General features: G+C 49.2%; 2 protein-coding genes across 4 annotated transcripts in view; both read right to left on the bottom strand.

Moving 5' to 3' along the window:
- Positions 1–1,035: 1,035 nt before the first annotated feature.
- On the bottom strand, positions 1,036–12,069 carry SF3B4 (splicing factor 3b subunit 4). The gene is made up of 6 exons (XM_054978583.1): positions 11,814–12,069; positions 9,464–9,592; positions 8,159–8,701; positions 2,981–3,172; positions 2,150–2,320; positions 1,036–1,522 (listed from the first exon to the last, which is right to left on the bottom strand). Exons 1-6 carry the CDS (start codon positions 11,845–11,847, stop codon positions 1,338–1,340), a joined length of 1,254 nt encoding a protein of 417 aa, XP_054834558.1. The 5' UTR covers positions 11,848–12,069; the 3' UTR covers positions 1,036–1,337.
- A 6,015-nt stretch (positions 12,070–18,084) lies between these two features.
- Positions 18,085–21,571, bottom strand: part of MTMR11 (myotubularin related protein 11) — a 30,346-nt gene continuing 26,859 nt past the window's right edge. For all 3 annotated transcript variants that reach the window (XM_054998937.1, XM_054998944.1, XM_054998951.1), the window contains exon 17: positions 18,085–18,660. In XM_054998937.1, coding sequence (XP_054854912.1) covers positions 18,532–18,660 — 129 coding nt within the window. In that variant the 3' untranslated portion in view covers positions 18,085–18,531. The remainder of the gene's footprint in view (positions 18,661–21,571) is intronic.

Genomic DNA, 21,571 nt, shown 5'->3' with positions numbered 1-21,571 from the left:
GGTCACAGCCCCACGTTATGCCAATATAGATTAAAATCATATGCCAATAATCAATACTGAACAATACTGGGCCTAGCTTCTGTACTCTCTAGATGAACTTTAAAACTTTGCATGAACTTTCAGTGTATTTTTTCTATGTGTAAGGTAATTCAGCAGGTGTGCTCTCATCCTTTGACAATTAATTAAAATAGTGGACTCTACCGAGATTGATGTTCCTCTATCAGAAATTCAACCAATGGTGATCGCCCAACTTAACTTTTCTTGACACTTGTCAGAGATTTATAGTATTCTCTTGCAGATCAGACAATGACATAATTTTTTAACTAATTGGAAGGCTGTACAATGAAATTATGAATATTCAGTGAAGTGTCAAACCAATCAATATTTGTTTGTGCTATCATGTGAATAGACCCTAAATATTTGCATATGATGAGGTATATAATTGCAAACACAGAAAGAATAAGCAGGGTACTGATGGAAGAGATCTCTTGGGAGAATCTAGGTGAGAACCTATTTCTACCTATGTATTTCATGGAAACTTTGAGCAATGTTAAACTTAGGATTTATTAAGAAATGTTAGTGAACTTATTTCTTACTGCCTTTCTATGTTCTATTGTTATAGGATTCATATTAATAGCCATTTATATTTTGATTGCTTGCTTCATTAAAAAACTAGGGTATATTTTCAATAAAGTGAAATAAACTCTAGATTGGAGTCTGTGTGTTTTGATAAGGAGTTGCAAAGCAATACTGAACCCTATATAAATAAATGTACTGAAAAACAGCTGGTTCAAAGAACTTATCTGTTTGACAGGTCTAAAGACTAACTGCTTTCGGCTTCCCCAGAGAGAGATCCATCTTTCTCCTGACAAGTTGAAGCTTGGTTACACCCAGGGGGGCTCTTGTGCGCCGCTCCTGGCACACGGCTGCTGATGCGAGGGAGCCCAACAGATCCGTAAGGGGGGTCACGAGAGGCAGAAGAGACTTCCTCAGGGCCAGCCTATTCGCAGGGGAAACAAAACCCCACCCAAGGAGAATCTTCCCAAACTTTTATTTGCAAACGGTGTTTCTGCTCCGGGTTTCACAAAGAGTACTACTACAGCTATTTAAAAGAATTAAAAACCTTTTCATCTTCTAGGTGACAATGGAGTTAAAAAAAAAGTATGAGCAAAATCCGCTGCCAAAGGAGATGGCAGAACGTAGGGAGGCGCGACAGGAAGCAACGCTCTGGTTCGCAGCAGGAATGTTGGTCCAAAGAGGAGAAACAAAGGAAGTGGAGACTGGAGGACCCGCTACCACAAGGGACTCCTTGAGGCTGGCCCGTGATGTCCTTCCGTTTACGGGGGCAGGGGCCCCCGCATGGGCCCTCGGGGAGGCACCATGGGTCTTTGGGCAGGGCGAGGGGGCAGAGGGATCCGCTGGTAGCCATACGGAGGAGGGCGAGGGGGGCCGTTGTACCCGTGGGGAGGCATCAAGGGAGGTGGTCCCCGCATCCCATGAGGGGGCATGGGCCCTGGGTGACCTGGGGGAAGAAAAGGCACAGACTTTAGACAACAGTCTCAACAGGCGGGAAGTCAGAAAGGACCTTATGCCCCACAACAGCCACTCTCGTGTGAGAGGCAAGTCTTGATTTGGGGGCGCTCATTTCGACTTAAATCGCTGCTCTCCTCCTGCCTCTTTCCTTCGGGCCCCAACTGCTCAAGTGCTGAAACCCGCCGGCCACTGGGGTACGCTGGGGCTGACCCGCTGCTGCGCGCAAGCACCGGAGCAAGCAGAACCAGGGCTCCCACTCGCAGCTTCTTGGCAGTTTGTGCTCTCTCTAGAGACGGGCCCGGGCTGAAGAGACGGAACTGCAAGATCCTGCCCGGCAGGAGGAGGGAGGTCAGATGGCAGTAAAGGTGGTGGTGGCCGGAGGAGCCGCTCTTCACTGGGCATTTTAAAAAAGGAATTTAGACCATTTTAGACCATGTAGAATTTACCACCATTCTTGGGGGTAGAATGAACAATTTCGGGAGGGGGGGGGGTGACCTTGAATAAGAAAAGACCCAACAGGCATCCAGTAAGAACAGGGAGTTCCGCCTAGTGGTTTTAATGCACTGACCCAAAGACGGAAGAAAATTTTTATTTCCACGAGCCGTGCCCCACTTACCCATGGGAGATCCAAAGTGAGGCCCCCTGGGAGGCATGCCCATCGGAGGTGGGCCAGGGTGGGGCATGCCTGGAGGTGGGCGGGGGGGTGGCTGACCTCCTGCCCCCGGCGGCCCTGGATGATGCGGGCCCATCCCCGGCATCCCGTGATGAACTTGCATCTGAGGCATTCCTGGAAAGAGAACACAACGTGGGAATGGCCCGTGGGCTTTTTATCAGATCTGCCCTGAGGAAGGAGCCGCCACTCAGGAACAACAACTACAACAGATTTATATACCGCCCTTCAGAACAAATTAACGCCCACTCAACGTGCTTTTCAAAGTGTGTTACTATTATCCTCATGACCCTGTGAGGTAGGGAGGGCTGAGAGAGCTCTGAGAGGCTGTGACTGAGCCAAGGTCACCCAGCTGGCTTCAAGTGGAGGAGTGGGGAATCAAACCCGGCTCTCCAGATTAGAGTCCCGCACTCTTAACCACTACACCAAACAGTCCCCCATAGCAGGTGGTAGGGAAGTCAATCGGCAAGCGCCCTTATACTGGAATTCCAAGGGCCGCCATCTGCTCTTCCCCTTGGCCCAGCTGCATGTGGCATACATCACTCTCTTCACAGGTGGGCCAGTGTGCTGCTGTCCGCATGCCCATCTCTGACCCTTCCGTGGTACCCAACCTCTACCTCTGAAATGGCAGCGTTTTTTTGACTAGGTAGGCTACTAGCAGCAACGAAGATTCGGAATATGCAGAAGCCCTGGAGCAGCACACTGGGGCAGGGGTCAGCTTGCCCTGCTCTTTAGCCAAGCCATTCACTTGCAGCAACATGAACTGAGGAGACATACCTGGATGCATCCCCCCAGGAGGGAAAGGGTGCGGGTGAGGAGGATGTGCCCCGCCTGGAGCAGCTCCAGCAGGGGGCCCAGGGGCACCAGCACCCGGGGGCATGGGTGGAGGCGGCATGGCCGGAGGCATTCCTGGGGGCATGGCTCCTGGAGGAGGCACGGGTGGAGGGAAGGATCCAGGCGGTGGTATGCCTAGAAAGGGAAAAGCAGAACGTTGAGACACTGAGGAAGCAAGCTAACTTACAATTTTGTAAAGAAAAACTACAGTTGGAAAGGAAACGTCTTCCCTAATGTTATGCATGTTTACTGTAACAGGGAAGAGAGCTCGGCTAAAGACAGGATGAGTGGCCTCTGTGGAGTGTGTTCCTGCCTGAAGCTGCAGGAGCACACAGACCCAGCTCTGGCTGCAGCCACCTCCACCCCCTTCTGTTGAGGGTTTTCATTCCTCTGGCGGCTGGCCGAACCCACTGTCGGTTCAGTGCTGGGAACTGCGTGGTAGGAGACTCATCCTCGGAAGCAGTCGTTTCAGGGGTCTGGCGTACTGGCTGCCTTCCCTTGCGTCTGCGTCTTCCTTTCGGATCAAGGTGGCGCACAGGGGGTGGGAAGGTGGGGCGATGGGAAGAGGGGGCTGGCGCAGAAAGGCGGGATGGTGCTTCACTGCACGCCTCATCTCTGACCCATCCCAAGAAAACGTGGATCTGATCTGACCCTCCTGTTGTGCAATGTCAGAACTGTGAAAAATAAGATCTCTGTGATATGTGGCCTGTTGCATGAAGAACTTGCACTGAAACCCTGGCTGGACAAATCTGATGCCAGTTTGGCATGACTGGCTCTGGCTAAGCATAAGGTCCTTCGCCAACCACGAACTGGGAGTGGGGGGGGGGGGGGAGCAGAATAGCAATTCCTTTCTGCAAGTCCTTTTCTATCAGTGCAGAGAGGTGCCAGCTGCGACTGTGCCCCCTTCAGCCTGATGGACATAGATTTGGAGGGTTTTTATATACTTATTTTTATATACTAAACCTATGCTTTTTCAGTATTACATGCTTTGCACTTTTTCTATGCTCAGGAGCCAAAGTAGTACTTGCAATGTAACCTGTAAGAATTTGACACTTGAAACAAGAAGACTTGAAACTCTGTAAGAACTGATATACTGCTTTTAGGGCTGCACTTATATTATATGTTATATTGTTCTATAGATTCCAATAGAAATCAGTACCAGAGAGCCTTTTGTAGAAAACCGATTTGACGCAGCAAGCTGGTTTTGGCCACCTGTGGTATTATCTTCCTTAAAGCTGAGAAGAAACTGTGGAAAAGGGCACGATAGGAAAACATCCCTTCCTATCCACCAGATTGAGACTCATTGGCGCCCTTGAAAGTATTATGCCCAGAAGAAAGTAGGTAAAAGGTTAGACAGTGTCCTTCCAAAATGAGGGCAGAGGAAAAAAAACTGTGAAGACTGGAATTCCCCCAAATGGAGGGGCCAGCCCAGAATTGTGCATCTTCAAATCAGAACTGACCCTAGTTATGTTACGAGCCAATAAGATATCAAATATTAGACTACTGTAATATTGTTATGATTATCTGAAAGTATTAATTGCCTGTATTTCTATTGTAATTTTGATGAGCTCCGGACACAAGGAGACCACCTACTCCTGTGAAAATGGGCTCCTCCATTGTTTAAATTAAACAATCATATATTGCTTCATTCTACAGGACTCCGTGGTGTGTGTGTCTCTTATTGTGATTGGTGAGAGGGACACCCAAGGCACAAGTTTGTGCATAACAAGCCTGCTCGCCTACCATCCACCTAGAGGGCCAGCACAGTTCCCCGCTGAGCTGACAGAGGTGCTCTCAGAGTCAGAGACGAGGACCTCACGGACGATTGGCCTTGAGGAACTGGACACACCTGCCTAGGCTGCCATGTTGGGTCAGGCTTAGGACTTCACTGTCCCCATGGCAGCTATGGGCCCAGCGCATGAAAAAAAGGGGACATGCGCTGGCCCTTCCGCCCACCCCTGAACAGCTCGCCAGTGACCTGATTAGGGGGCTGGAGGTCTGGCCTTGTCGTGGCCGGATCTCTGCCTTCTGAAGGCACAGGTGAGCTGCCCGCTTCCTCCCTGCAGGAGCAGAGGACCAACCTGGACGGTCCGCCCTTGGAGAGGAGTGGATGGAGCTGGGGGATTCCGAGAGCCTTCCTGGTAACGCTGCGGAGTCGCCTGTGGCGCCAAGGAACGATGGGCATCCATGATGCGCCCGCGAGCAGGGCTGCCCTTCGGTGTCCTCCTCCGTGCTCTGACAGGCCGCCCCCTTCACCCTTGACCGAGCAGCTGAGGGGTACGAAGCAGCTTGCAAGACGCGAGCAACACCAGCAGAAGGCTCAGAACGGATCAGGCAAAACCCATCACAGAGCCCATCGGCAGGCCTGTGGGTGGCTTTCTTCACCCGCACCCTTCTGTCAGATCCCTTGTTTAGAACAGTCCACGACTTGGAAACACCGAAGTCTAACCCTGTCCGTGATGTTACTTTGGTCCCTAGCTGGGATTTTTTTTTTTTTGCCCCCACGCACCTCTCTTATTCGTTCTGGCTCGGAGGGCAAGTTGACAGTAGTTCTGGGACCTGGGGTTTCAGAAGCACCTGCTCGTCCTATTGTTGTGGATTTTGCATTGGGAAGCGAACAGAATCCTTGGGAGTGAGACACCTACCTGTGCCTGCCCCATCTTTTTCAAAATCATGTTAGGAAAACGCATGGGACCCCCTGGGGAAAGCCATTAATGCCTCACTGGGAGAAAGGACTCTCCCATAACCACTGGGGTTCCGATCTTAATGGAACAGCCCATTCTAGAGGGTGACGCTAGAAGGCCACGGCTCATTCTTGTGGCATTGGTGCTACGGGGTCCTGCAGAGTTCCATCTTGTCCCTCATGCTGTTTAACATCTCCAGGAAACCACTGGGAGAAATCATCAAGGGACTTAATCCATCACCAGTGTGTGGATGACATGTTGCTCTATTTCTCTTTATCAGATGAGTAAAGTGGGTCTGAGAAAGTTCTTGATAGATGTCGCAAGAAAGTAATGGGATGGATGAGGCCTAATAATCAGACAAGACTGAGATACTATTGGTCAATGAGAAAGCTGGCCGGAGTCCACCTGTACTGGTGGGGGAGGTTCCGTGAGGGAGCAGGCTCATAGCTTGGTGCTGCTGCTAGATCCTAGAACGTGGTGCCTTTTAGAAACTTTGGCTGATACACCAGCTACAGTCGTTTCTCAAAAAGCATGATCTAGCCACGGTGATCCATGCTCTGATCACATACAAGTCAGGATTACTGTAATGCGCTCTACACGGGGCGGCCTCTGAGGACAGCCTGGAAATGTCAGCCGGTTCAAACTGCAGCAGCCGGGTTCTTGTCAGGTGCCGGACCCAGGGATCGTGCCATGCCTGACCTGACAGATCTGCACTGACTGACTGCTTGTTTCCAGGCACAATACAAAGTGCTGGGTCTCTCCTTAAATAGTAAAGAGTCCAGTAGCTCCTTTAAGGCTAACCAACTTTATTGTAGCATAAGCTTTCAAGAACCACAGCTTCCTTCATCAGACGCATGCAAGACAGCTGTGCTTTGCAAGAGCTTATGCTACAATAAAGTTGGTTAGCCATAAAGGAGCTACCGGACTCTTTACTATTTTGCGACTACTGACTAACACGGCTAACTCCTCTGGGTCTTTCCTTGAATGCCCTCAATGGCTTGAGGGGTACGTGAAGGCCTGCCACTTCCATACTGTCCTCCCTGCCTGACAAGCCCTGCTCTCCACGCCCCCACTCTCAGGGATAAGGCAGGTGACAACCAGGGACAGGGCTTGGTCAGCAGAGGAAGCTTACCTATGACTATGCTCTTCCCCTAGAGGCTCACGGGGCGCCTACACTCGTTTCTTAAGTGCTGGACCCAAATCTTTCTGTTTACCCAACTTTTAATTAAAGAGTTGATCTTTTCAATGTTATTTTAAAGACTTTTAGCCCGAAAACTGTTAAACTACTGTGCAGATTAAAATGTATGTTTTTTATGCACAGGCTGGGTTTTAATTATCACCTTTATTTTTTATGTTTTTATTATATTTTGCAAGTTCCCTGGAGACATAAATACTGTTATATCTATCAGTGGCCTTTGACACTGCTGACCCTTCTATTCTCATCCACTGGTGTTAAGGGAGCAGCCCTTCGGTGGTTTGTGTTAGATTACTGCAATGCGCTCTACGCTGAGCTGCCCTTGGAAGAAAACGCAGAAAGTATAGCTGGTCAGGAATACAGCGGCACAACTATTGTCAGGTGCCGGCTCATTTTGCAACAGCTACACTGGCTGCCAGGTTGCTTCAGAGTTCAAGTTCAAGGTGCTGGTAATGAAGTCCTTTGTTCCCACCTGCCACCTACAGCCTTCAGGCTGCCCTCTGCTGGCTCTCCCCCCAATTAGGGTGCCCCCCCGGCACTGCCCAGAGCCTGGGCCTTTATCCATTCTGGAGCCCACTCCGCAGCAGACAGGAGAAGAGGCCTCTGAGTGCAGGTGGCACTGCGGCCTTTGTTTGCTTGCCAGGGCTTCTGATGGGCTATGGAGAGCAGGCACCTTCTAGGAGGGGAGGGAAGAATTTGGGTTCTTAAATTTTATTCGGTTTTGATCGGCAATATAATTTGCAAGCCACCTTTAGCCAAGAGGGAGAGTGGGTATATTTTAATTAATAAATACTACAGTAACACTTGAAAATAAAGACAAACTCAGCAAATGAGGAAAAGTGACCATGTTGACTAAAAATGGCTCCCAATGATTTGTCAACCAACAGCTTGGTTTTTTAATATGTACATTAACACCTGGAATCCTATGTGGCAGTTCTGCACTATGCAAACACTTCTGCTGGCCGCTTATTAATTTTTCTTTTGAGTCATGAGCTGGGTACAAGGGTCTGTCAAATAAAGTGATTAGCAGGATACAACACTCAGGATCCTGTCTGTTGTACAGTACACAACATTATGAATTCCACTAAAAACCTTGCAATTTAATAATGAAGACTGTAGTGGGAAAATGGACCCACAAAGAGAGGCACAGCAGGTCATGAGGAACAGAAGAAAGCTGGCTAAAGTGCAGAATTTCAACACCCTGATCTCGCGAAGGAACAAACCAAAACAGTGCTGGCTTACCTGGTGGGGTGACCCCAGGGCCCATGGTGGTAACAACTGGAGTGGGCACCGATGGCGGGGGAGGTGCATCTGCAAACAGCTGGTGAGGCCGGTCTGCCTGGGACAAGGGGTTCTGAGCGGCCAGGAGGCGCTCAGCGGCCGAACCGTGCCTTTCGCCTTTGGAATCTTTCTTGAAAGCGTAAGAGACCGTGATGGGTCGGTTGCAGAGATACTGTCCGTTCATGGCCTCGATGGCCGCATCAGAGGCATCAAAGCTGGCAAAGTTGATGAAGGCGTAGCCCTTGGAGTTGCCCGTGTCCGGGTCGCGCATGATCTTGGGAGTCTGGAGGATGACCCCAAAGGCGCTGAAAGTGTCATAGAGCAGTTTCTCATCGATCTCAGGGTCCAAGTTGCCGATGAAGATGTTGGCGCCCACATCCAGATTCTTGTTGTGGGCAGAGGCCTTGTTGACCCGGATGGGCTTCCCGTAGAGTTTGATCATATTCATGATTTTAATAGCATAATCAGCATCCTCCTCGCTAAGGAATTCCACGAATCCATAACCTGCAAGCAGAGAACCGTAAGGGCTGCTCAAAAGCACCACGCAGCAAAGAACACCCCCCACCCGGGGACACAGCAAGGCCCGTTTTTCAACAGGAGCCCTTATTTGAACAAAGCAGGGACTCAAGGACCAACCCCACAAGCACTCAGGTGCCCCAAGAGTCCCTCAACACCGTGCCAACTCCGACCAAGAGCCCTCCTTTAATACCTCCCCTTCTAAAGGGAACAGCAAGAGAGGCTCTGCCAGAACTGCCCAGCCAGGACCCTCCACCGTTCACTTCATTATAATGGGGGGGGGAGCAAAGAAGGGGAATCTGGACATCTAAGAGAAGAACCTGAAGACCAGGCCCTCCCGGGAGCGGGTGGGGGGGGGGAGGACAATGGAGCATTTCCTCAGACCTGACATTCTTCATTTCCCCTCTGCAGCAGAAGGGCTGTGCGCAAAGAACGCCACCCCCACCCCAAGCTTGTGGAAATAGTTTATTAGCCAGATCCTCATTTGTACAAAGTCTGAATAGGCACCCACTTTCTCAAATTGAACTCCTTGCTTCTGAAGGTCCCTTTGATGGATGAAACATATCAAGCCTTTGCAGCACTTCTGAAACCTCTTTTCCTAGAACCTGTTGTTTAAAAGTTGGTGTGTCTCCCCGGGGCGGGGGGGGGGGGGTGGCGACAGCAGGGAGATGACATCTGAAGTCTTGTAAGTCAATAGGCAGCAAAGGACTGAAGATTCCTCAGGAGAGCAAACCCAACATACCACCTTACCTTGGTGCTGGCCCGTAACTCTGTCTTTGGGCATGTGTGTGTTGACGACAGGACCTGCCTGGAGGAAGAGTTCCCACAGGAGGGGCTCGCTGACCTTCTCGTCCAGGCCTCCCACATAGACAGTGGCATCTAAGAGAGAGAGGGGGGAAATCTCCTTTGTGATCTGGGCAGATACTATGCTCCCTTGACAATTCTGATGAAGAAGGAGAATGGGCGGTTGAGTCACAACCAACTCATGGCATGGGGCATCCCAAGCAAGGGATGAGCAGAGGTGGTTTGCCATTGCCTTCCTCTGCGCAGAAACCTTGGTGGTCTCCCATCTAAGTGGACGACTCGTGCACACCTTTATAAAGACTTCCAGAAACCAATACACAAGGTATTTTGATGGATAACCTGGGAGGGGGTGCCACACCCCTGCGTTCCAACTTCTCCTGAAGACTCAACATTTTCAGTAAGCACCCCCCTTGTAGTTCCATCCCTTCCACATAATCTTCATCTCTACATTTTTCTTAAGTTTTACTGAAATGCTATGAAATGTAATCCGCCCTGAGCCTGCTGGTGTGGGGAGGGCGGAATATAAATTGTAGCAAGCAAGCAAGCAAACAAAGAACTGCAAACCAATTTTAGTTGAACTCACAACATCTGCGCACATTCTTGCCTTTCCTCTCCCATCCCTACCTAACTGTGCCTCTTTCCATTTGTTGCCTCTCCCACTAGCAAAACCTAGACTGTGAATTTTGAGAGGCAGAAACATAACATATTTATCATTAAGCCCAACAGAGAGCCCCCGGACTTTGGGAGGCCTGGATATCAGACTGTCTGGGTGAACCCTTCAAATTCACCCCCCAAAGCACTTTTTACACAGGAGGCCAGGATGCAGCAGGGCAAGGCACCCCAAACAGAGAGGCTATTCTGCCCTGAGTTCAGATTCTTGTTGTGCAAATGTTTCCCCATTTGGACTTGCCATTAGAAAGCAGAGCTTACATATTCCTACTGGGATATGTAACCTTCCAGGACATTCAATTGCTGATCTAAAAGTGGCCATTCTCCTGAAGAGGAATTTCAAAGGGAGATTAGAGAGACTGAATTGCAACTGATAAAGAAGCTCAAGACAATGCATACCCTTGGACAGAATCGAGACCTAGGCTTCCTGTCTCATTACCAATGCTGATTTCTCCAAGCCCACCACCCCTCTAACTAGCCCAACCTATTCAATCACGCCTGCCTTTGTCATTCAGCTTCGTTAATCACTTGACTCACATTCTGGGTGCTACTGGACTCTGGCTTTTTCTACATACCCACGGGGTAGTTAATGTCTTGCTTAATGTCTTAGGCTCACTTGTGCTGTGTTTCAGCATTTCTTCAGCTCTGTATTGGATTCCTGCTGGATTTCACTCTTTGCAAATTCACCATTGTAGACCCTACTAAACCTGTTTATTGAAATTGCTTTCTAATTGACTATACTGACTCAGATTGTGTCATACACCTGGAGTCTCAGTGAGAAAAGTGGACAATAAATGAAATAAATAATAACAACATTTGATTTATATACCGCTGTTCAGGACAACTTAATGCCACACTCTGTGCGATTTACAAAGTGTGTTATTATTAACATCAGGACAATCAACCTGTGAGGTGGGTGAGGCTGAGAGAGCTCTGAGAGAGCTGTGACTGACCCAAGGTCACCTAGTTGGTTTCAAGCGGAGGAATCAAAACCCGGCTCTCCAGATTACCGCCCCACACTCTTAACCACTACACCAGTAGCACCTTTTGACGAACAGAGCTGTGGTTCTCAGAAGCTTATGCTACAATGAAGTTGGTTAGTCTTGAAGGTGCTAGTGGACTCTCTACTATTTTGCAACTACAGACTAACATGGCTAACTCCTCTGGATCTATAAATAAATAACAGGGGGCAGCTGACTATGGAAACTCTTCTCTCCCCTGTCAACCTTTAAGACAGGGGAAGGGCTCTCCCTCCGAGGGGAAAAGGCCCTCCGCAGGAGTTCACCCAGGCAGGCGCCCAGCCGGTCCCCAGCCCCTGCTCCTAGGGAGGCACTCTGCACATGCTCAGGCTCGCCGGCCTGCCGGGCCCTTTAGGCGCCAAAGCGAGGCTCCCACGAGGCGAGCCCAATGTGCGCATGCTCGAGAGGCGCTTCCGCGGCCCGACCCCCCCTCCAAACTTGTGGAAACTGAGCGGCGCCCCTCCCCCCCTCGGGTGGCTGAGAGGAGCCGGGGGAACTCCCCCACCCGTGGGACGGCGGCCAGCCCCCCGCGCTCTCCCTCTCGGGCCCTGTCCGAGCGAGGGCGCCGCGCCAGCCCCACCGGCCCGCGCCGGGCGCCATTTCCTCACCTTGGTTCCTCTCCGAGATGGGCCCGGCCGCCATCTTGGCCGAAGGGGCGCGCAGAGGGACCCCGCCCCCTCCTCACGCTCGCCCCGCCTTCCGCAAGGGACTTCCGTGCTCAGCCGGAAATGACGGAAGGAGGGCAAGCAAGGACCAGGGCGGCCATCGGACGGCCGGGCGGAAGAACGCTGCCCCGTCAATCCTTTCGTTTGCGACGGGGGAGACCTAGCAGAGGCCGACGTTAGGCGGAGCCGCCATTTTGCAGAGGGGCGGAAGTTGAGGAGGGCAGGCGGGCCTTCAAAGGCGGGGCACCGACTGTCGCCTCACGGAGGCCGCTGCGCTTGTCGGGCTACGGCGCCTGCGACACAAAATGCAGGGCGAGGCAAAATGGCGGTGGGTGGAGGACGTCATTTCCTTTGTCCCGTTCGCCCCGCCCACGGGCACCGCCGCTGAGAGAAGTCTCGACCAATCAGCGGCCCGCCTCGAACTTCGCGCCTTTCCGCCCTTTGTAAAAAAAACCCGGCTTGCTTACACGAACACGTGCATGAAATGTGTGTGTGTGTGTGTTTTAAATAGACATTTTGGAAATAAAAGTCTTTCAGTGTATAAAAAAATGGCCACCCGTCATAAAGGTGAAAGCGAAGTGGAAAACTTTCAGCGTCTCCTACAGTTGCCAACCTCCAGGTGGTGGCTGGAGCTCTGCCAGAGTTTCAATTAATCTCCAAAACAGTAAAGAGTCCAGAAGCGCCTTGAAGACTAACCAACTTTATTGCAGCATAAGCTTTCGAGAGCCACAGCTCTCTTCGTCAGATGCAGCTGTGGCTCTCGACTGGACTCTGCTATTTTGCCCTGCAATAGACTTCCTTTTGCAGAGGGGTGGGGTGGGGTGGGGGGCTCCGGGTCTGCCACAAGCCCGGCAGGCGCTTCCTTGGCTCCGGGGCATGTTGCTCCGTGTGAATCTCTTTGCTGCCTTTTCACACAACAGGCACATTTCAAAGGCTCTGTGTGTATGTGATTTAAAAGGGAAAAAAAGTTGTGGATCTTTGGGTTGAATGTCAAAGCTCGGATACTGAGTTGTTTTAAATATGAGCTCCTATGAGCTTCCTGTGGTCGAAGGTCAGCCCTAGAATCGCTTATGTTCTGTTTCAGCATTTCTTCAACTCTACTGGATTCTTGCTAATGTCATGTCTTTGCAAACTTTACCCTCTGGCATTGTTTATGGAAATACCCTTGATACTGACTGGACTGATCGCACACTGTGTAATCCGCCTTGAGTCTCAGTGAGAAAGGCGGACTATGAATGACAAATAAAACAATAATAATAAGCCTTCCTAATGTGGACAAAGGAGTTGTGATATTTCCTAAATAGAGAGAGCAGTGTGTCCCCCAACACAGGCACATAGTCAAGAAGACACGTGTGCAACAAAGCAAACAAAACCCAGTCCGTGAGGAAGACACTTCAGCACGGCAGGCATTTGGAAGTAAAAGTAGGTATCCCGATGTGACTTCATAGAATCATAGGGTTGGAAGGGACCTCTAGGGTCATCTAGTCCAACCCCCTGCACAATGCAGGAAATTTACAAATACTTCCCCCCCACACACACACACACACTCCATGCCCAGAAGGTGGCAAAACACCATCAGGATCCCCAGCCAAACTGGCCTGAGGAAAACTGCTACCTGACCCTAAAGTGGAGATCAGCCCTATCCTGGGCATGTAAGAAGGGGCCATGAGAACTAAGCACTGATGCAGCCCTTCCTGCCCTCCCTCTCATGACCTGCCCAGGTTCACAGAATCAGCATTGCTGTCAAGTGGCCATCTGGCCTCTGCTTAAAAACCTCCAAAGGAGAGCCCACCACCTCCCGTTGGTTCTGGTCCAACCATCTGGGGCAGCGGAAAACAACTCTGTGCCATCCTCTATATAGCAGCCCTTCAAGTACTTGGAGATGGTTAATCCTATCACCTCTCAGTCATCTCCTCTCCAAGCTAAACATTCTGAGCTCCTTCAACCTTTCCTCATAGGATTTGGTCTCCAGACCCCTCCCCATCTTTGTTCCCCTCCTCTGGACTTGCTCCAGCTTGTCTATATCCTTCTCAAATTGTGGTGCCCAAAACTGAACACAATACTCTAGGTGAGGTCTAACCAGAGCAGAGTAGAGCGATACCATCACTTCTCGTGATCTGGACACCATGCTTCTGTTGATACAGCCCAAAACCACATTTGCCTTTTTAGCTACCACATCACACTGCTGACTCAGGTTCAGTATATGGTCTACTAAGACCTCGAGATCCTTTTTGCACATACTACTGTCAAGACAAGTCTCCCCCATCCTATAATTATGCCTTTGATTTTTCCTTCCTAAATGCAGAACTTTGCATTTATCTCTCTTGAAATTCATTTTCGTTTTAGCCCAGTTTTCCAGCCTGTCAAAAATCATCTCGAATCCTTACTGTCTTCGACCGTATTTGCTACCCCTCCCAATTTAGTATCATCTGCAAATTTAATAAGCATTCCCTCTATTCCTTCATCATTTATAAAAATGTTGAACAAAACGGGTCCCAGGACTGATCCCTGAGGAACTCCACTTGTCACTCTTCTCCAAGAGGATGAGGAACCATTAACTAGCACTCTGTAGGTGCCATCTGTCAACCAGTTACAGATCCACCTAATAGTAATCCAAACCACATTTTACCAACCTGTCAACAAGGATATTATGTGCAACCTGATCATAAGTCTTACTGAAATTGAGATAAACTATGTCTACAGCATTTCCCTGATCCCCTGACGTGGAGAACAATGAACACAATTTTGGAAAGGAAATAATTTACTTAAATAATCTAGAAAAGTTTACAGAAAAAGAATTTACATTCACGGGAGACTAATACACATTTCTTCAGCGGCTTAGAATCCCTGAAGTGTTGGGGCAGTCCAACAGGACTTAGTTCGATTATAGGAAACATGATTCATCTGTGTGCGTGTTTACTCTTTACTGTCCGGAGGGGGGGGGGGCGTAATACATTCAAGACCGAGTGATGAGCAGTGATACATGGAGAGTATGCTATTTCCCTACAACTCCCATACCCATACGTTTAATGTGCTTCTCCCAGAAAAGGGAGAGGTATGGCTACAACCAGCCCCACACCTGGCATAATGAGAAAGGTTTTCAAGAAATAATACAACCATAAATCATACAACCAGTCATAGTATTCTTTTATTATTAATGATGGCAATCAACTAATGTTATCATTAATAACAATAGCAAAAGCAACCATGTGTTACACATTTCTAGCATTTTTGATATTAGCAAATAACCACCACAGTAATAACAATAATTCATGTCTAATAATACAGGTATTGTTCCTATTGCCATTATTATTTTCATGCCCATATGGGACTAGGTGCTGTAAGAACTCTCAAGTGACCTATGCGAGGCGTCCCGGGTGCACATTCTGAGCCCCTGCGCTTTGCAAAAGCTCTTCAACACCCAAACAATATGAACTGTATGAATAATGGAGAGAGTGTTTAGGTTTTAAAACAGAAAATTTTCATAGATCCTTAAATTTAAAATTTTAGTTTGTGGGGCAGATGCTATCGTTTGTACCCTGGCAACTCATGTGCTTCATGCTACAAAGAATGTAAATCAGCACAGAAGACGCAGAGAGCAAAATCCATAATCAAGTCATGTAATTACCGCTGATTAGGAACTACCAACACCGATCAAAATAGACCGGGGAAGCTGCCGACCCTCTACTCAGTCCATCACCACATTACCTGCACAATCCACCTTGCAAAGGGTGCCAACCGCAGTCCGCCCCAAACACTGGGTGGATTGTGTGGAATGTTTGGCCTTTTAAGCTGAGGCAGGAAGGTGAGAAAATGCTCCGATGGGAAGGGTCAGATTTACGAGGAATTCCATTCTTACCTGCCACGGACAATTAGCTATTTACAAGGCCTTTATATATATATATATATAATCTTTATTTTAAAATTGCCTGCTTTGCAGGGCTTTTTTTCAGCTGGAATGCGGTGGAATGGAGTTCCAGCACCTCTTGAAAACGATCACATGGCCAGTGGCCCCGCCCCCTGATCTCCAGGCAGAGGGGAGTTGAGATTGCCCTCCGTGCTGCTGCGGTGCGGAGGGCAATCTAAACTCCCCTCTGTCTGGAGATCAGGGGGCGGGGCCACCACCAATGTGACCATTTTCACCAAGGGCAATTTAAACTTTAAAAAACTCCCCCCTTGTTCCAGCTGACCCAAAGTGACGTCATTGTGCAGTCCTGAGTTCCACCGCCTCTTTTCCCAGAAAAAAACCCTGCCGCTTTCTATTTCTTACCTAAGGGTATAAAATAAAAATATAACAGTAACTGTGTGCCAGCAGCATAGCCTTTGACTTAGTAAGGCCAGATATTGTCCACAACAAAGCTTCTCCAGTTCCACTACGGATTTTCTCATGCGAGAAAATCCGCATAACAGGCACTCGAGACACGGAGAAAGAATAAACCAACAGACAGCCCAGATATACAGAGAGGGAAAAATGCATACAGTTCCTAGGTGCCAGCCTTATTCTTCTCTTCATTCACTCAAGCTAGCGTGATTGTGAGGTCCTTTTTCTAGCCTTTAGGGCTTGATATATGGAATATATAAGCAGCATTTAATGGCATCTGACAACGCAGTCCGGGAATTTCCAGGCAGCCTCTTCTAGACAAAAGGGAGGGCGAGCACCATTTGGCTTTTCCAAAGGCCCCAGAGAAACTTGTCCTTGAGCACTAAAGAGCTCGGTGGCAGTTTAATTGCAGTGGAGCTTTTTATCAGCGGTGGCATGCCCTGAGGGAGATTTGGTGCCTTCAGAGGAGGGCATCAGGAGGCCGTGGCTGGGGCAGCAGCTGCAGAACTGTGAAGGCACACGGCAGCCTGAGCGATGAGCTGCCCCAGCTGCTGGCTGGCCACTGGTGTGTCACCTGCTCCCACACCAGGTCACAGTGCCCACTCAGCATGGCTCTGTGGGCATGGCTCTGTGGGCATTCCCTGATGCCCGCCAATAAAGGCATAACAGCGCAGTCCTAAGCAAAACAAGTCCTCCAAAGTCAATGGGCTTAGAAAGGCCTAACTCTGCTTAGGACTGTACCGCAAAACTAGCCTGAGTCGTCCTAGCAAGCCACTACACGAGTAGTTGGGGCCCATCGTCAATTGGGAAGTGGGGATGCTTTCAAACTGTGTGTGTTAGAGAAAGTAATCGTCTCCGTTTGGAGGGCAAGTGTTGTTCCTAGCACACCGCTAGCGAAGGGGAATGAGAGTGGTTTTTTTCCCTGTTATAGCACAAGGTTCCCCCGATTATCCACCGGTCATTGCAGCAACGGGCCAGGCTTTCTCCCGCTGCCATGTTGCTTTCTTTCTCTGCCCTCTGCTGCGAGCAGAAGGAGTTCTTCAACAGACACCCCCCCCCCCCCCCGCCAAGGTCTTTGGCCTCTGCACAAAGTAAAATGAGCCCTTCAGTGTTCTGCTGTATGAACAAAACACTCTCCTGCTTGGAACTGGAATGAAGCAACAAAAGAAAAGGTTTCTGGTAGCCATTGTAGGTGGGGCGCTATAACCCTTTTGGCAACAGCCCCATGCTCTAAATTTTTTTTTTAAGTCTGCCCTGGGAATGGACTGCAGAAGAAGTCACAGAAAGTGCTGAAGAATAAGAGACCTCCCCAAAACTGGCGACAAGAATCTGGAAATAAAACTGCAAACCATCTCCAGCTGCTTCTGCACTAAAGGCCTATGAGGCAGTTTTTTATGTATTGCTCTTATGGACAGGAAAACAGAGTCTCGAAGGGAAGTCCTGAGAGTCTTCCAGATCCCTGTCTTTCCAAAATCTGTAGAAATTCTTATCCGGGCCTGAAATGTGCCCAGGAAGGGGACCCATTTAAGCACTCCAGAGGCCAACTCTCTCCGTAACGGCTGCCTCATAGGTGGGGCACTGGGAATGGACTGCGTTCCAGCTAGCAAGGGCTCTAGCTTGCACTTCCATTACTACTCGGAAGGAAGGAAGGGTCACAGAATAGAGGAGCTGCTTATGCGAGCAGGAGGTTGTGGTCAACGGACTGAGGGACCTCTGGCCAGTCTCTGCTGGTTGCCAGGAATCTTCCCCCAAATACCTTGGCCTTAATCCTTCAAAACACTGCTGAGTGACGTACACACAAGATCAATTGACAACAATGATGAGTTATGCCTTAACTGTGAAGGAATCCTGAGCAGCCCTCTGGGTTTTTAAACGGAATGCACATGGTTAGGCTACAGGAATTTTAGGGTTTATTTTGATTTCTTTTAAACATACAACGCTAAACTGAAGACAGCTGACGCTGTGCTGTGGGTGCTTCAGACAAAGACTGGGATTCTGCAATCAGCATGAACGTAAATTCAGTTAGAATGAGGATTAGAAGAGTCTGCGTAGCCCGGCGCTGATCTAGGCGTGTGGCGTGGACTCTGTCTGTGCAGAAGGGTTCGTTCGGTCGCCAGGACAGCATGCCAGTCTCTGCTCCAATAACTCAAGGGCCTCAGCCTTCTCCCCACAGAACGTTTGTTTCCAGTGGGGCTCTACAGGAAAATCCTGCCAAAAGTACCTATAAACCCGACTCTGTCGCCATTCTTGCCGGCCTTTGGGCCCAGTTCCTCAATGCATACCGTAAAGCCCCCTTCCCCTCAATGAGGTGGTGGCTAGAGGGAGCCCCGCACGGGGCCCTTAGTGAGGCTCTTTCCCATTCTCAGTCACTGGGCTGGGGCTGCCTCTTGCTTGCCAGTGGCTCAGTCTCTCTTGAAGAAGTTGCAGTTCTTCTGTGAGGCCAGCAACGGAGGGAGCGAAGAGACCCACCTGAAGAAGAAGAAGAAGACGACAGATGGCGGTTGAAAAAGTGATCCGGAAATAATAGCCATCTGTGCTGGGACTGACCCAAGAGAAGGATTCAACTCCTTGATGGCCTTTCCAACAGTTTTATTTGGGGTGGGATAGTAATGGAATATTCCTTGCCCCTCTGGCAAGCTGTGACGAGAGGGGGGCTTCGGAAATATGCTCTTAGTGCCCACGTTCTGAAACCAGGAAGTGGGAACTCTTCAACTGGCATTATGGAGGATAAAATCTGTACAAATACATTGTTCTTTAAAAAGCAACAACTCTACTTTGGACTGGGAATGGTTTCCTATGAGGAAAGGCTGAAGAGTCAGGGACATTTCTGTTTAGAAAAGAGACAACTAAGGGGAGGGCGGGGAATAGGATAGAAGTTTTTAAAATTCTGCACAGGGTAGAGAGAGTTGACAGAGAGAACTTTTTCTCCATCTTCCAAAATACTAGAACTTGAGAGCATCCAACGAAGCGGGTGGGCAGGCGATTCTGGACGGACCAAAGGAAATACTTCTTTACACAATGAGTGATTAACATGTGGAACTCACTGCCAGAGGATGTAGTGATAGCCACAGGCAGAGAGAGCTTTAAAAGGGGATGAGACAGACACAGTGGCTAATAGGCATGGTGGCCAAAGGGAAACTCCACATTCAAGGGCTGTCTACCTCTGGTTTTCCATGTCAGGAGGCAACATCCGTGGAAGGGCTTTGGCCTCTACGGCAACTGGTGGGCCACTGGTGGTGAAACAGGGTGCTGGTTAGATGGACCACAGGTCTGATCCAGCAGGGCTCTTCTTATGTTTTATGATGTTAGGGTTACATTGCTATTAGCACATTCTGAATTGAAGACTGTATTCTGAACAATCGCACCATGACCATTTCTCTGTATGTGGATCCAGAGGAGTTAGCCGTCGTAGCAAAATAGAAAAGAGTCCAGTAGCACCTTTAAGACGAACCAACTTTATTGTATGCATCTGACGAAGAGAGCTGTGGTTCTCAAAAGTTTACGCGACAGTAAAGTTGGTTAGTCTTAAAGGAGCTACTGGACTCTTTTCTCTGTATGTAAATACAGTTGGAAGACATTGGATGTTTAAATCACAAACTGGGCAGCAAGAAGCTAAAAGCAGACATGAGAATCAGCCCCTGGATGGGAGGGCAGGAGCCGAATCTGCCTGCCGTTCCAGCCCTCCTCTCCCCCATCCCAGTTCGGTTCTCCTCTGCAGAGGGGCCACGCCTCCGTTGTTCATACCCTTCAACAGCAGTGACTCTCATTTCTACACAGCCAGTTTATACTATATATCCTCTGCCCCCGTCCACCGTAAGACTAAAAACCATTAAAAATTAGTCAGTGCAGCATGAGGCGTGCCAACTGGCTGCCTTCCCAGGGCCTTTAGACGTTGAAGCTCAACTGTTAATAACAAACTATTAATAACATAAACTGTATCCCAGAGGCCTCATTCCCACCCCCGGAATTTAGTTTGAAATTCTGATTCCAATAACTGTTATTTATTCCCTAAGTTCGTCAACTGGTACTTCCTGGAAGAGGCACAGATACAGTAATTTCTTAATGGACATGGTGTGCTTGGACTGCTGCAGACATGGCTGGAAAAAATCTGTTTCTAATCATGAACTTTGAAGGCAGTTGTAAATAGCAGGTCACCAACAGTTCATCTTTCATTATTTTCGGACCCAGCCAATTTTAGATCCGTGTCAAATCTTCCTCTCCTGAGCAAGCGGATCAAATGGCTTCAGGCATTTCTAAACAACACTTCTTTCCCCAATCCTGTAACTATTATTGTTGTTGTTGTTGTTGTTATTTATAGCTCACCTTCCCCGCAAGCGGTCTCAGGGCAGGTTACAACAGAAACAAAATACAGGAATAACGATAAAATCACAAATCTTACATACAGCATTTCAACACTTCACCTGCTCATCATTTATAAAGAGGGTGAAGGTGTGGGTTAGCATCCTGCGGTTACTCACACATGGGGGGGGGCAGGTGACTATGTGCCCCCCCCTCACAGGTAGGAGACCGGCAGGGAGAATAATTTGGTGGATTTAGGGTTGGTCTCAACCAAATGCCTGGCGGAACATCTCTATCTTGCAGACCTGCCAAAAGGATAAAAGATCTCAGCACCCTCCGGGGTATGTATGGGGAGAGGCGGTCCTTCAGGTATGCTGGTCCCGGTCCATTTAGGGATTTATAGGTTAAAACCAATACCTTGAACCTGACCCAGAACTCCAGGGGGAGCCAGTGTAGCAGAGTTGGAGTTATGTGTGCCCTGTATGGTGTACCCATCAGGACACGTGCAGCAGCATTCTGGACCCACTGCAATTTCTGGGTCAGACTCAAGAGAAGCCCTTCACAGAGCGAGTGCCCTAGTCTCGACAGACAGAGAGTTCCGCCCGGCCGGTGCCAGGGCTAAAAAGGCCCTGGTCGAGGCTAGACAAATGTCCTCAGGACGATGTATCACCAGAAGATGTTTGTCGGTCGAACAAAGTGCCCTCCGGGGAACATATGGCAAGAGGCGGTCCCAGATATGTTGGTCCCATTCCGTTAATGACTTTAAACGTCACAGTCAGTACCTTAAACTTGACCTGGAACTCAGCCAGGCAGCTGACACAGGACAGGTCTTCTGTCAATTTCACGTCCCCTTTGGGGAGGTGGTGAAATTAACAAGCCCTCTGAGGAGTGATCACCGCCTCCTCCGCCTTTTTGAACTACCCTTCCCAGCTAACATTGCGTCTCCCTATACTTGAGCGTCCCCATATAAGATATTTCGTGTAGAGAGACTCTTTGTGTCTCACTCGAATGCCCTTCTGGGCAAACTACAGAGCTGTGGAAATGTAGTTTCACCACCAGATGGCAATCTGATCCCAAAGTG

The sequence above is a fragment of the Eublepharis macularius genome, chromosome 1 (assembly GCF_028583425.1).
Source record: "Eublepharis macularius isolate TG4126 chromosome 1, MPM_Emac_v1.0, whole genome shotgun sequence".
Lineage (NCBI taxonomy): Eukaryota > Metazoa > Chordata > Lepidosauria > Squamata > Eublepharidae > Eublepharis > Eublepharis macularius.
The sequence above is the reverse complement of the archived record's forward strand: the minus strand, read 5'-3'. Positions and strand labels throughout refer to the sequence as shown.